Source organism: Argiope bruennichi, chromosome 10, assembly GCF_947563725.1.
Source record: "Argiope bruennichi chromosome 10, qqArgBrue1.1, whole genome shotgun sequence".
Classification (NCBI taxonomy): domain Eukaryota; kingdom Metazoa; phylum Arthropoda; class Arachnida; order Araneae; family Araneidae; genus Argiope; species Argiope bruennichi.
In genome coordinates, this window is record NC_079160.1 from 14,700,761 (window position 1) to 14,716,438 (window position 15,678).

The window sequence follows — 15,678 nt, forward strand, 5'->3', positions numbered from 1 at the left end:
GATATTGACGAATTTCCACGTTTTAGACCTATCTGATAAACACATTTTTGGCATTATGTCTGTCTATGACAAAGATAATTCAAAAACACTTTGATGAAATTTGGCACGCGGTCTTTACACCAAATTTGTAGATTTCTACCAAAATTTGAGCAAAATCCATTCAAAGGTCTGTTTATCCGGCTGTTGAAATTTAAGTTACCACTATTAACTACAAATCGGAAAAAACTAGATGGTTATAATTCGATGCACAGATTTAATATCCATATTGTAGACACTTAAAAAATCAAAATTCAAGAATTGCTTGTTTGTCTGTCAGGTTGTACTTTCAAAAGCTTTTAAGAGGATAACATTAAAACGCAAGGACTTAAATTAATGAAATCCGGTATATTACCTTGTGATTACAACTGTATTTTTCATGCCAAATTTTGGTGTCAACACGTCGCTAAAAAAATGTCCAAAATATATATTCTTGCGACAGATTCAATAAAATTTCTTGATTAAATATTTTATTTAATGTGATATTATAAAAAATAATATAAAATTTGGTACAGTCGTAGTTTTGTAATTGGGGAAAATGCGTCTAAAACTCAAATTCGATTTTCGAATACCATTAACCGCAGGCCAAGAATGAATCGCCAAAAGCCTCGCCAAAGATTACACAATAGTTTCAATAAAAATGTTGAAATCACGACAAAGGTTTTATTTCGTAACTATTGTAAGCCAATGCCATGCGATGCTCTTTCTGACATAACACCTTTATTAGAGTATGCGAAAAGATTTGGGAGAGAACCACTGTGGCTGGTTTATCTCTCCATTTTGTTCTAAAAGTTTTTTTTTTTTTCTTTTCAAAAAATTATTTTATTTAATTTAAGACATTGCGTATTTTTAAAAGATCCCTAATTACTCTTGGCAGTGATTTTTATTAACATCGTTGCCATTTTACACTAGTAAAGTTTATTACGAATAACATAATGATAACTTTATAAAATCATTATGTAAAAGTAAAAATTTTCGATTAAAAGACTTTAACTAAACAGATAATATTCTATTTAAGTAATTATTAAAAATAACAAATTTATAAGTATATTTCCTTATATTTCTGCAATTATTGAAATAATTTTATATAGCTGCTATTGAAATATAAAAATCTTTTTAAAACAAAATTGAATATGTCTTTAAGATGAGTCATTTTGTATTGGAATGTACATTAGTCTAGTAAGACCTATCTTTAACGGAAAAATCTGTTAAGTTTAACAAAAAGATCTCTTTTAAAATTACATGGATGCAAATTTAATATTTTTGTATTCATAGAAGGGTTTTAGCTATTTTTTCAAGAATTTAAAAGCAGAAAATTTTAATTTTGCAACTCTATAAAAATGAAAAAGAAATTCCTATTGGTAAACTGGAAGGCGAAAGCAAGTTTCATTTTGTCCGAAAATAGAATCCCCCCCCCATCCTTCACCGGCCATTTCCTCTTCTATTTTCCAAAACAGTTCCCATTCCAACTCCCTAAAGTATATTTGTGCCAAATTTGGCAGCTTCTAGTCTAACAATCTGTCCTGTTGAGCGCCTATGCAGACACACATATATTCATCTTTATTATTAATAGAGATGAGTATGTAGATTTCCTATTGTAAATGCTTCCTTAGAATTTTTTTTTCCAATGATTTGTGTCGATTTGCAGATTGTGTAAATTTTGCAGATTATCTGTTGCCCTACGTAATTCAATTTCGTGTAAAATCGAGAGATTACCGTACTATTATTTCAAATCAGATGTTTTATACTTCACATCGTTTCATCATGTACTTCTTGTTCCACAAATACATGATGAAAAGCGATTGGATAAGTAAGCAGGTTCTCACTTCCTTGGTGGATATAATAATTCTGTGAGATTGAATTATTCCCACTGTGTTGTCAGAATATGCTTCTTGCTATAAAGATTGTGCAATTACTGTTGATGGCTATGTTGATTTTTCCTTTATTTACAAATAATGTCGCGACGATCATTCATCTTCAGCTGTTGCCTAATGAGTGGAAAGGGAATTCTCTTACTATTCTATTGTACACTTAGAAGTTTAGATAAAAAGTTTTATTTTGTCTTTTTCTTTTTGTTCTCGCAGTGTACCTTTGCTCAAAAATCTCAGTAACGAGCTTCTTTCCAAGATGGCAGATGTCTTAGAAGTGGTAAGTGTACATAGAAAAATATATTATTTATAACGTAGTTAATTTTACATTATTTTATTTAATTGTGTTACATATAAATATTAGTTTTGTGGGTTATAAATAATAAAGTGGATTACTTAGACATCATAGTTATGTGACAAATGTAGTTACATACGTGATCTAAGAAACAAATGTACTTTTGTGACATCATTTCCTTTTAACGTTGCTGTGAGATGCTAGTGGAGACCAAAATCTCATAGGCTTTGCACATTTGACGTGATTATGAATTGACTTCATTGAATTTCGTATCAATCCGTTTTTAGACACATATTTGTATCTAGTCTTCAGTTAATTTTTTAATAGCAAATCATTTAATTATAGTATTGGTCGTCTTTTCATATAAAAATCAATAAGAAAACTTGCTATAGAAACAATATCAAATAATCTTTTTTATACTTTTTGTATGATATGACATGGGTCGTTGAATTCCTACTTATTTGAATTATTATTTATTCCAAAGAATCCCCTTTCCAAACTCGTGCACCCACTATCACTGCCGGTGTGGATAGTGTATATGAGCATCGAGTATACAAACACGACTATGAGTAGTTCCCTTACAAGTAATATTACGTATCAGTAGCATTCCTTATAATTCTTGCTGCAAGTGAACATGTGTACAATAATAGTAATGTTGATTGGTTAGCAGTCTTACCACTGGTGAAGAGACATACCTCCTTTTGAGAGATTTGCATATTAGATGCACATTTTGGGCTCTATTTTGAATAATTTACATGACCTGAATTATTATTTGCAGTGGTTCTATCTTCAGATTTGCCAGATATTCTAGTGGCGGGAAGAAATGACCCTTTATAAATTTACTATTATTAATAACTAGCCTTTTGGGACTAACTTTTGTCACTTAGATTATTTTTTTTAGGCTGTTAAACTCTTAATGCAGTATGGAATGCATTTTTTTAAAATTCCACCTTAGTATTCCTTAAAACTGTAAAACACGAATTTAATTGAATCAGTATCCCCTAAAAGACACCTCAGACATGAAGATAAAAAGCTTCCGGTATAATGATTGATTCTCGCCGTTCGGTGGATTCAGAAACTGTGTTGATTCAGCTACTCCCTCTCGATGACAGGATGTAGCTCCTACAGGAGAGGTTGAACGGTGGGCGGTGAGGGCCCTTAGAACTCGGCCATAATTCCCATCTATGCTGTTCCGATATTTTCGTATGCCTTCGAGCTACTCGAATTTGTTGTTTATGGTTATTTCGGGCATATTTCTTGTGTTTGTGTCTCAATGGGTCATTTGTATCCATATGTTGCATCCATAAAATTATTGTTGCTAACAAATATGACATCTCTTAAAATCTTGCTCCTGAATACTAATTCGCTCTGATTTTGTTGCTCTCATTCATTCTCAGTGGAATATAATTATAATTTTGCACATTTCTTCGTCATTAAAATTTAGCTTAGCTATCTGCATATTTTTCCTTTGATATTGTGTGCGTCTTCTAAGTGATATACTATCCCTTTCAGGTTATAGAAATTTGAATATAAAATAATAAATATAGCTTGAAGAAGAGAAATGAAGTTAAATACTTGATATATTCTTCCAGAGATATTATAATCCAATCAATGGGTCTCTTTTCACATAAAACTAATATACATGATTGAATTTTTCACGTGATATATGCACTTCGGTGCTTCTAGAATTTACTTTTATTCTGTCTTATCTTGATGCAGATATGCTTACAAAGAATACACTTTTTAAAACTCCACGTGTCACTAAATTTTCGCTTTCTGCTTAATCACAGGTTTACAAATTCAGTTATCAAGACTTCCAATCACAATTCTTATCCAAAATCAGTGATAAAAAGTTTAACAAGCAAAGCAAAACATCTAAAATTTTTATTATTCTAAGAAATAATTTAATGTATGACTGTACTGTTTTGTTTCTTAAAAGAAGATATTTCCTATCATTTGTAACATATGAAGATAAATTTAACGGGGCAGTTTCTGAAAATGTTATTGCTATTGCTACAATTTTTGAATTGTTGTGCGATTTGTTGCAGGATTTTTATCCAGCGGCCGAATACATCATCCGACAAGGAGAAACAGGCGATACCTTCTTCATCATCAGCAACGGGCAGGTAAAGTTCTTTAACCTACTTTTCGCTCTTCTTAAAGGGGAAGTGGACTCTATTAGACACTTTTGCGAATTATTCACTTAGGGTTAAGAAATGTTTTATGCATATGTATTAAAATATAAATAGGTCAAATTTCTTAAAAAATATTTTAAAACGAAATATGTTATTGTTATATGTTATGCATTTAAAAGATATAAAATTTTAAAAAATTCCTGGTGATTTAATTTTTCCAATTATTTATCTCTTATTACCCAGTGTAAATTTATTTGAAACAAAATCACGTATGATTTTGTAATTCCAATTAAATGCTAACTTTTTAGAAAAAATTTTCGGCACACTTATTGAATTTTCATAGAAATTTTATGTTTTCTGGACTAAAATTGACTTTTAACGAGCTAAAAAAAATTCGAAATATAAAATTCATACCCCATTTTCTTTTAATGTTTGACCGAAATCCTTATTATCAATTTCATTTAATTTCTTCAAAAATGAGGACACCTGGAACATATCAATCTAATTACAATATCATTTTGCGAAAAGTCATTAAAATGTACTATTTTTTCTCCTCTTAACCCTTCAAATATATATTTTATTGAACAATTCATTTTATAACACTGCTTTAGTTGAACATAAACATATATTTTGATGATGAAACGATAAAAATAAAATTGCACGTTTCCGTAAATTTTTGCTTATTTCAGAGTCCACTGTCTCCTTAAAATGTGTATGTCCTTTATTTTTTACTTCTTAAGTAAAATATAATAAAAACAAACCTAAAATCAGAACAATAATTTAGTATACATAAGAATTTATACAAAAAGAGTTTATACATACATATCTGAATACATAAAGAGTTTAGGTGTTTAAGATTAGGTTATTATAAAGAACACAAGAAAACTTCTAGATTAATTATATAAAGGTCCCATTTCAAAGCAATGTTAGATATGTTTTGAGACGTTGAGTGGAATCAGATGCCGAGGAGGACACCTGAGATGACTGAGGGCATTCGTCCCTTATGGATTTAAGGTGCATCAGACCATATATGGCGATTCTTCGAGTCATGAACCTGGAACTTCACGGTCCCAAAGCCAAGGCTTAACGCCAGACCACCGCCATCTCATGCAAGAGAAGCATTCATTAACTCGTAAAAAAATGATTACGCAAGACTGTAAAATTATTTGTTTGCACCCATGGAAGCAAAATATTCGGTTGTAGATGAAATATAGCCGAATCTCAATTTTATTTATTGAATAATTTCACTTGGCTGCCAGCTTGTTCATTCAGAATGCTGCATTTCCTAGTTTTTAATGCACTTATTTATAAAGCATTTATTTAAAATTTCATCTTCGTTGTTTCATCATATTGAATAATATGAATTTAATGGAAATTGAAATTTGAACGAAAATTATATACTTTTTTTTTTAAGTCAGCTTTCAAAATTAAGAATATTAATATTAAGTGAAAACTGATTATCTATCTAAAATTTGATATCAAAGCTGGTATATCCATTTGCTATTTATAAATTCTTAGGTCTCATGAGTGGGAGATACTTAAGTTTCTGGAGATCAGCAACTTAAATTTAATATGTATCTGTAGAATAATTGATAAAATAATAATATTATGGTTTGAATATTTTATATCTAACAGGTAACGTTATTTCGTGTTTGGATGGCTTGGTAGGAGCTTTCTTTATTCTAGTAGCTAACTGAGACTATTTGTTACATTTGACTTACTAATATTCATACATCATTTTTCAGGTCCGCGTGACTCAGAAAGTGGTAACCGATGATGGACTTTTTACAGAAGAAGAGATCCGTTGTCTCGGAAGAGGAGAATACTTCGGTGAACAAGCTCTCCTCAGGTGAAATGCCTTTTTTTTTTATGCAAGAAAAATGATCATTCGTAGATTGTGGCTCGTAGATTCATTTTCGAAATGATGACATAGGAAAGTAGCATTGCAGTATTCTAATAACACGATCTTATAAAGATATCTTTTTTCGATCTTATAAAGGGCAAACATAGTGATCTGATATGAAGAGATAACGATTTTCATAAAATAAAATTGACGATTTCTAGTAATAAATGGCCTAAACAGATGTATATCGTATAAATAACACAGTTCGAATATAAAATGTAACGAATTAAGCGCGTTGTTGTGGAAATGAATGCTTTTTAAAAATTTTTGACCTAAACAACCAGTTTTGAAACAAAATATTGACGCCTCCCCAGAAACAAATATTTGATAATTACTTTTTATTCTCCATGTTTTGACTAAGAAGTAGAAATTCTTTCTTATATTTTTATATTCAAGGTTCTCAACACTGCAGTATGTAAATTAGACTGCTGTATGTAAACTGCTTTGTTTACTTGAAAGTACCCAGATTTTATCAATAAATCCTTTAATCTGGAAGAATGTAATTTATATCCTGATCTTGTAGACAGATATATAATAAATAATATACATACAATGTCGGTATGGTATGGTGTGGTGTGGTGCTTTGGCCCAAGGTCCAATTTAGGACAAGCTGAGCCATTCGCAGGGATTTATAAAGAGTTCCAGTATACATACAATATTGGATAAGTAGAATTATTTCATTTAGTTGCATTAGAGCGCCAGTCTCTTCAAATAAAGAAGATAATGCTCAAGAATAAAACTTTTATAGTGGTGAGAATAACAATAATGCACGGATCTTGATATACGTTTATATGGACACGTGAGGAAAAAAACCTATCAATACGACGTCAATATAATATAAGTATACCTTGTGACTTTCACTCAGATATGAACCCTCTGCCTACAGTATGGATAGTATTTATTAAGAAACTCGCATGAATCTGGAAGGGATTGTAGACTTACATGAGTAACAAAAATTCAGAGAAATATCCATATGTATTGATATATCACAACCTAAACAACCAATTTATTCAATCTTGGATCATTAAATCTTAATCTTAGAATGGAAAACAGTGCTATGACTTTTCAATGGAACATTGAGTTCAATTTGACTCCTGATCAGAGGTTTTTCTATTTTGAATGTTTTGGTACATTTTATGGAAAAAAATTAAATAAGAAAAACTTGTATTCCCTAAAATACATTTTATATATATATAGAAAATGTCGGCGTCCTTGCATAGAGGTAGCGCATCTTCCCCGTGATCTGGACATCCCGGGTTCGGGCATGGTTGTTCTTCATCTGTGTTCTATCTGTGAGGTGTGTGAAAGTTCCCCCCTGTAAAAAGGGGTTGAGCAAGCGAATGTGTGAGTTTCATCTTCATATGAACTAGAAGTCAGACTTCTGCCCTCGGGTGCTCAGGGGTCTTTACCCTCAGAAGCTATTGCACCCACTTTCCGTGGTAACGCGGACACATCATCATCATATAAAAAAATATTTAAAAATTTCAATACGTTGATTTCTACAAGCTACAACTTGAAAGGAATGTTTGAAACCAGTAGTTAAATGTGATGTCTCTGTTTCTTCTTATTTTTTTTTTAATGATTCAAGTAATTTATTAACAAAAATTTCTTCCGAACCTTTTCTTTTGATTTAGTTTTGATTCATATCTTAGTTTCCGAATGGAGCAAAATGATCATGGCTTTGAATTTTGATTCTGAGACTTACTTAATAATAATATCTTTTGCAATATCAACAGCTCGCTGTCATCGATATTAACTATACATAATATTTTCTGGAATCAAATTCAAAATCAAAATTGTGCATATACATAGTATGTCTCAATTTCTCATTTTAGGGAAGACAAACGCACAGCTAACGTCATCGCCATGGAACCAGGAGTTGAATGCTTAACACTCAATAGAGAGTAAGTTCTCTAAATTTTACTTTCAAATTGATTTTATTACCAACTTCAAAACATCGAAAATGTCTTCGCAATCGCTGGTATTGAATAATTTTAGTTATTACTAAGGGACTGCTTCCTCCTCGTTGACCATCGCAACCCCAGAGGGGATTGGTTTTTAGTCCATCTGGGATGAGTTTCGCAATTCTCCAGATGGATTGCTAAGCTGTGTTTCTATCTTATTAATTCTATCCCTTCTTAACAAACCGGGATGAATTGAACAACATTGAGGACACTGTATATTTTAGATAGACAGTTATGGTTAAACGTAGTTGATTTATCAATAAATCAGCACAGAATAAAATTAATTGTACTTGAAAAGGATCTTTTTTTTAATCTGCTAGCAGATAGAAGATAAATTCAACGATTGAATAAAATTAAAAAAAAAATCATAAAAATGGCAGAAGATAATAATCAGGAGTTTCAAGATATGGAGAGAAACCTAAAAATAAATTATTTAGATTTATCAATAAAGAATTTCGTTAATACAATTAGAAAGAGATAATTTGATTTCCTTTTTGATCTTTTAACTTTCATCATTGCAGAAAATAATAAATAATCATTGCAGTTCATAGCCATAATAATAGTTGGCTATGAACAGAGTATATCAAATTTAATAGGCAAGTAAAACATTACCTAATAAATTTGTAACAAGTGTAAAAAGAACTAGAAATATAGGAAGTTAAGATGAATAATTAATTTGCAATAATGCGAATAGTCAATGTGGGATGTTTCCGAGAATTTTCTAAAACTTCAAATAAACATTTAAAAAATTATTATTGTCGCGTATCGATAAGTAAATTGCGTTCTGATCTATCTCATGAAGATTATATTTATGCTTACACATTATGCTTTCTGTAAACATATTTATTTATGTAAGCATGCTGAGTGTTTTGAGAACAAATTATTTCAATTCTCCTCCTGAATATCTTCTGAATTCTTTTACATTTAATTCTTTTGTACTTTGAATTTGTTTTCTTATTTCGTTTCAATAACATTTGCAAAACGGCTGAAATCCATGTATAATTCGTGGTGAAGAAGTTCTCCAGTTCACTCATTTGTTTACTTCTGAAAGGTGGAATTACATAATTGATCAAGGGTTGTAGATGTTACCAAACAATATAGTAAAATAATGGGCCTACGAGGAGCCGTGCTAAAGAAATAATTATATAGTTTTCAATACAAAACGGTTGAAAGTCTTTTTGCTACAAAATAGGATTTTTCATCTTGGGAATAAAAAAATCTAATTTCTGCTATTCGTATATTAAAATTCCAATTTCGTTTTATTTCGGTGTAAAACTGGACGAATTTTAATTATATCATCTAATAAATTATTTTTCATTTTAAAATTATTTTTATAATATAAGCACTTATTTGCATGCAATTTTTATTAAAGAATATAATGATTGCTTAATTAAAGGATTTGGGGGCTTATTTTTAATGTATAAGTTCAGAAAATTTCCTGCAATTCTGATTTATTTATTATTTTGTTTCTTATTTTAGTTTGATATCGTTTCTAAATGATAAAAAAAACCTACAATATTGATAAATTCTGCAAAGTAACTTTAAAGTATGCATTTGCGAATCTACGAGATAATATAGGCATTTTATTTGATTAGCTGACTAACTTATGGTTCTGCATATCTGCTTCTAATAAAACGAAATACTCGCTGGTCTCCTATTTTTTAGAAAACATATGAAAACCAGCCTACCCTTCCTCATGGGTAGCTCTTTTTATGGAATAAAGCAAATGAAATGAGATAATAATAAATGCAATGTTTGTCAAGATAATTTATTTCATCAGGCATAAGTTAATTCCGCGACGTTCCACTTTCAGAATGAGTTGTGATGTCCATTTGTTTTTAAAATTTTCCATGTGTTTTGATTAGGACATCTTGTTTATTTACTGAATAATAAAATTTTGTGAGCAAATTTAAAGCTACATGATGTATTTTGGAATGCTTCCTATGATAAAGTATAGAATATGGCTTTTTACTGTACTGTAATTATGTAATAAATTATGTAAAAAGACAGAAACAAACTTGCATTGTATATGGTTTCGAAATTTGTTTCCTGTTACAAAAAGATACATAATTAATTAGAAGAATTATCTTCGATTATCATTAATAATTTGTAAATTCAAAATTTGATATTAGTATTAAAAATATTTAAATGTAAAATATTAAAAAATAATAACTCATTTTTAAAAAATATATATATAAAATATTGCATAGCACATTTTTTGCTCTCCCATTTTACATATCTTGATTTTTCACTTGCTATAATGAATTTGCCACTTCTTTATCAAGGTCTTTTTTTAACATTCGCATTTTTAAATGGATTCTTATAAATTTATAAGTTTAATACTTCTAAATGATTTCATTTAACTATTTTCATGCTTGTAAAGAGGAAATTTTCGTATTAATTTTTTCTCTCACTTCTTGGTTATACTGCAGTTCTGAAATTTTGTACAACTGTATGTTTCTGTTACAATTTACTATCCTGTATTTTCAGAATTTAATTATTAATTTATTCATTAATTGCACTTAAATTCTCATTTTATAGAGTGGCACCATCTAATAGTGAATTTAAAGCAAAAATTTATTATATGACTCTATAATATTTTAGTAATAAATTATGAAATAGAATATTATCTCATATTTGTACTGTTGTCTATAACGATTCTTTGCTATTTACAACAATATTATAAGATCCTCTCAGATTTCAAGAACATTTTTTGCCAATAAAAGTGACATTGATAAAAATACGATTACGATTATACGATTGATAATCAATTTACACTTTCCTCATGTTCGCAGGATCTCCTCTTATCCCTAGAAAAAAATAAAAGAGAGTAATACAGTTTATTACAAACTAAAATGCAATAATTAAATAAATAATTAAGATGTTCTTTAAAATATACTTAAATAAGTATACAAAAGGTATAAAATATTTTTATCAAAAATATTGACATCATAATAATTTCAAAAGCATGAGGTTCTAAAAAAATATCATGAAAAAAATTAAGCCATAACGAAAAATCCAAATTTTCATTAAAAATCAAAATATATTAAAACTGCGATTAAAATTTAGTGTTCAGCATCTCATACATTATGTTTCTGTGTCCATACTTTTGATTTTTTTAAAATATTTTTTACATTCATCGCATGAATGAAAATAAATTTTAATTGTTTTTAATTTAATTCTTTTAATTCTGCACGACTCATTCAATTCTTTTTTTTATTGCAGATCCTTTAATCAACTTATCGGGGATCTGCAAGAGCTCCAAACCAAAACGTACGGCGACGAAGACAGAATGAGAAGGTTTGGCTTTCAATACTTTCTTGCGTTATATTTATTTTTAATATAAAGTGACTTGTTAAAGGAAGGACGTATCGGATAAAACGGGCTTTCCTGAAATGTTCTCGCATTCTGCCTGATAAAGGAATTATCTCCCATCCCCTGAAATCGTATAAAAATTGTGAACTTGGGTTAAGTCATGAACGCCACGAATACTCAAATCTTTATTTCATAATCCCGCATCTGAGCCTTTTGTATTTCATAGTAAGTGAAGAAAAGTGTGTATGGACTTTACACATCGTTTTGTTGACTGATTGAAACCAAAAATTGATATATAAGTGAAATTTTAGTATCAGGATCACATACCAAAGTTCATTTACCCAAATCGTTGCGTTTTTAAGTTACATGCTCAAATATAAAGACTAGTAGACAGTTGATTTTGAATGGATTTTGACATGACTCTACACTTTGAATGCTGAAATTGTGAACCAAATTACATTCATCTGGCTCATTCTGTTTTGTAGTTATCATATTCACCACGCTCAGACAGACAGAGAAACAAAAAAAATATATATATAAGAATGAATTTCGTTTAAAATTTATTAAAAATCTGCAAATATACTTACTAAATTCCATTTGTATAGTTTAAAGTATCATTTGTATAGTTTAATTTCATTCGTATATTTTTTAAATTGTCATATTCACTAATAGATAGAACAGTAGACAGACAACAAACTCTCTTTCTCCAAAGGAGAATGAGAGTTTGAGCTCGATCCTCTCTTTCTCCAAGAGCTAAACCCCCAGGCTGGGCTCCTCGAAATGAGGATGAGATGGGTATCCGGTATGAGGATCCGGTATGATGGTTGGATCTCTCTACTCTGGTGGGTACATAAATACGTGGAAGATCTGGCTCCTCCCATCGATGACAGGACGTACTTCCTTCGGGAAGGGTTGTTCCGTGGCTGGCCGGTGGTGCCCTTAGGACTCAACCACAGTTCCCACCAATGTTGCTGTTGCGGCGGTCCGATCCTTCCGTGTACCTTCGGGCGGGCGGTGAACCAGTGATATGATTTCTCCAATAGCTTTACTCTTGGAGAAAGAGAGTGTCGAGCGTTTTATGAAATAGGTTTTTACTTTCTCGTATACGAAGTACAGAGAAAGTATTGTATTCGTCGAAAAATTCAAACTCGAGATTTTAAAGAATTTCAGAGTTTCATACTTTCCTGAGTTCGAAAAACACATTTTAGACATTATGCCTTGCTGCCTGCCAATGAGCATGATAAATCAAAAATTTGAGCTAGACGATTGAAATTTGGTATATGGAACGACGACCCAATTTATAGGTTTCTATCAAATTTTGAACGAAATCGATTCTCAGAAATTCTGTCTGTCTAACAGTTCAAATAAAATCTGTAAATACATAACGCAAAGAGGTACGTAGATATAATTAAGCGCAGAACTTTAGCATCTAAAATATAAATACTTGTCAAATTAATAACTAAATTCTTCAAACTGTTGATAGTCTGCCGTTCTGTACTTTCATAACTCATAAACTCAATGATTTAAATCAATGAAATTCGCTATATTATGACTAGAACTGCGGTTCATGTCAAATTTTGATGCCAATCGGTCGCCAAATAGACATTCACCAAAAAGTCAATATTACATATTCTTGCGATAGATTCAGTAAAAATGTTAGATCCGCGTCAAATATCTATATTTCGTAACATCGTTCACCGATACCATGCAAGATATTCGTGGCCTAACCAAGATCCACAATTTTATGTGGAGAAATAAGACCTTTATTTGAAAGTATGAGAGAAAATTTCGGAGAGACCACTTAATAAGTTTCTTTCTAATAAAATTACTAAGATATGAGGCTGACTGATTTTCTCACAGGATTTCGAATATGTCTGCACCTTCTCTCAGTTTGGAGGAAGAGTACAAGCACATACAGCTGGATGACCTCGACGTATTGGCTACTCTTGGAGTCGGGGGATTCGGCAGAGTGCAGTTGGTAAGACTACCAAAACTGAAATATCAATTTAAATTATATACGTTTCCATCAGGTTTTATTGTTATAAATAACAACTTTATTAAAGGCATATTTGTAATATGGTGTCTCAAAAATCTCAATGTTATCAAGCTTTTGTCAGATTTTTGCAATATTAAATGGCAAAAATAATTGATAAACCATTCTGATCTCAAAAAAGTTACTATCTAAATAGATATATTTATATTTTATTCTCTAAATAACACCTAAATAGTAAGACGTTTGTATATGGTTGAAATTAGTGAACAATCAGTTTTAATTTTAAGTTCTGGACACTAGAATTCGAACTTTTAAGAAATTTGGATTTAAGAAAGTGCTTTTATTACCGGATGACTATTAAAAGCTGTATTTTTTTTAAGTTTTTAATTTGAATCAAGAAACTAAATGAGCAAAAGAAAGTTCATTGATTTTTTCAGCAAAAACTCAGGTAACTAATAATGTATGTCAATTTATTTATCCACATTTAGTAATATTTTAATAAATGTCATCAATAAAAAAATTAATATTAAAATGAGGACATAAAAAATTAATACTTCTCTTAATAATTATTAAATAATAATTAATTAAATAGTAATTTAATAATTAATAAGCAAAATATGATTGATCAATATTGCCCGTATATAACACGGGTTAATTTTTTTTAACACGAAATTCTTTTTAAGGCTTTGATTTCAATATTTTAATATAAAAACATATTATTCTTGCGAGATCGTAATCCCATACGTTTAATTTCAACCCTGAAATATAATAAGAATAACATTAAGAATATCTTTAAATAAAGTGTTATATTTATGGAATTAATATCAGGATTTAAACTGAAAGCGGGAAAGGAATGGCAAGTAACTCTTTTTGATTTTGAAAGGGAGAAAAAAGTGTAATTCGAAAGAGATGAAAATGTAAACCTATAAAAACATTCTCCATTATCTTATTATAATCTTTTCTTTATTTATCTGTAAAATCCTTATTGTTGATGGCTTACTCTCGCATTCTTTCATTAGGTTCAATATATATACGACAGGCAGAAAACGTTCGCCCTCAAAATTCTGAAGAAAGTTCACATCGTGGAAACGCAGCAGCAACAGCACGCACTAAGTGAGCGCGCCATCATGATGTCATGCAAACATCCTTTTATCTGTAGGTACGTGGTATTTTTATACAATTCCAGTCAAGTGAAGAGATCAAATTAGATAAAAATCTATTTGATTGGTTAATAATCATTCTTTAGGGCATAAACATACTTTACTAGACTTAGATAGGATGTAAATAGATTTGATATTTTATATAGAGAATGACCCGAAAGCATAAATACTATTTTTGTTACATGGAGGCAGTTCAAAATTGCAAGATTCATCCTCAACATTCTCTTTGTAGCTCCAAATCTGAGAATTAACCAAAAGAATTTTGATTATGAAACCAGTCACAAGAAAGGGCATCAAACATTTTAAAATAAAAGAATTTATAAAAACTCTACCAAAGAAGTTTTAGTAATTAAAATATTTTATTTTTATGTTCTATAAAGTGGTTGACAATTACAAACAGCATTTAAACACAAATCTTCCTTTTATATATGTATATGTGTATTATCCAGGCCATTGTGGCCGTCCGACTAGGTCTCGATTTCGTAGCAGTGGTTTCTAAGTTCGTCATAGTATCTTCCTCGTCATCTGATGGGGCTTAATACTATGAGACTTTTTTGTCCAAAAGAGGGGCTTTCATTCCAGGTAGAACGTTAATATAATGAACTGAACTGAAGTGGGTTTACTGTCAATGTATAAAAAGTGGCACTTTATAGAATACCGAAAACTGACCAGCAATGTATGAGACGATTAAATATTTCATGCATTTCCTAGGCATTCTTTAGAATGATAAATATTAAACTGGTAAAGTATAAAAATAATGCAAAATTAGAGCCTATTTCAAAAAAAAAAAAAAAAGATTGTAGATAAAATGGTGAATTGAACCAACGTAAAGGCGACATACTTATCGATGAGATTTCCATTTCTGAGGCGTGTTCCACGTATTGCTGCACATGCGTGCACGAAGTTTCATCAAAAGATTCGTGATTTTCTGTGATAAAGATTATGAAAAAGATTTTTTGTGTACTCTTTATTTCTAAACTAAAAATTTTTTTTAAATAATAGCCTTATT

General features: G+C 30.3%; 1 protein-coding gene across 1 annotated transcript in view; it reads left to right on the plus strand.

Moving 5' to 3' along the window:
* LOC129989427 (cGMP-dependent protein kinase, isozyme 1-like) overlaps positions 1–15,678 on the plus strand; it is a 104,866-nt gene that overhangs the window by 75,616 nt on the left and 13,572 nt on the right. The window contains exons 6-12 of the mRNA XM_056097967.1: positions 2,121–2,184; positions 4,248–4,325; positions 6,080–6,183; positions 8,073–8,141; positions 11,427–11,501; positions 13,377–13,494; positions 14,529–14,668. Coding sequence (XP_055953942.1) covers positions 2,121–2,184; positions 4,248–4,325; positions 6,080–6,183; positions 8,073–8,141; positions 11,427–11,501; positions 13,377–13,494; positions 14,529–14,668 — 648 coding nt within the window. The remainder of the gene's footprint in view (positions 1–2,120; positions 2,185–4,247; positions 4,326–6,079; positions 6,184–8,072; positions 8,142–11,426; positions 11,502–13,376; positions 13,495–14,528; positions 14,669–15,678) is intronic.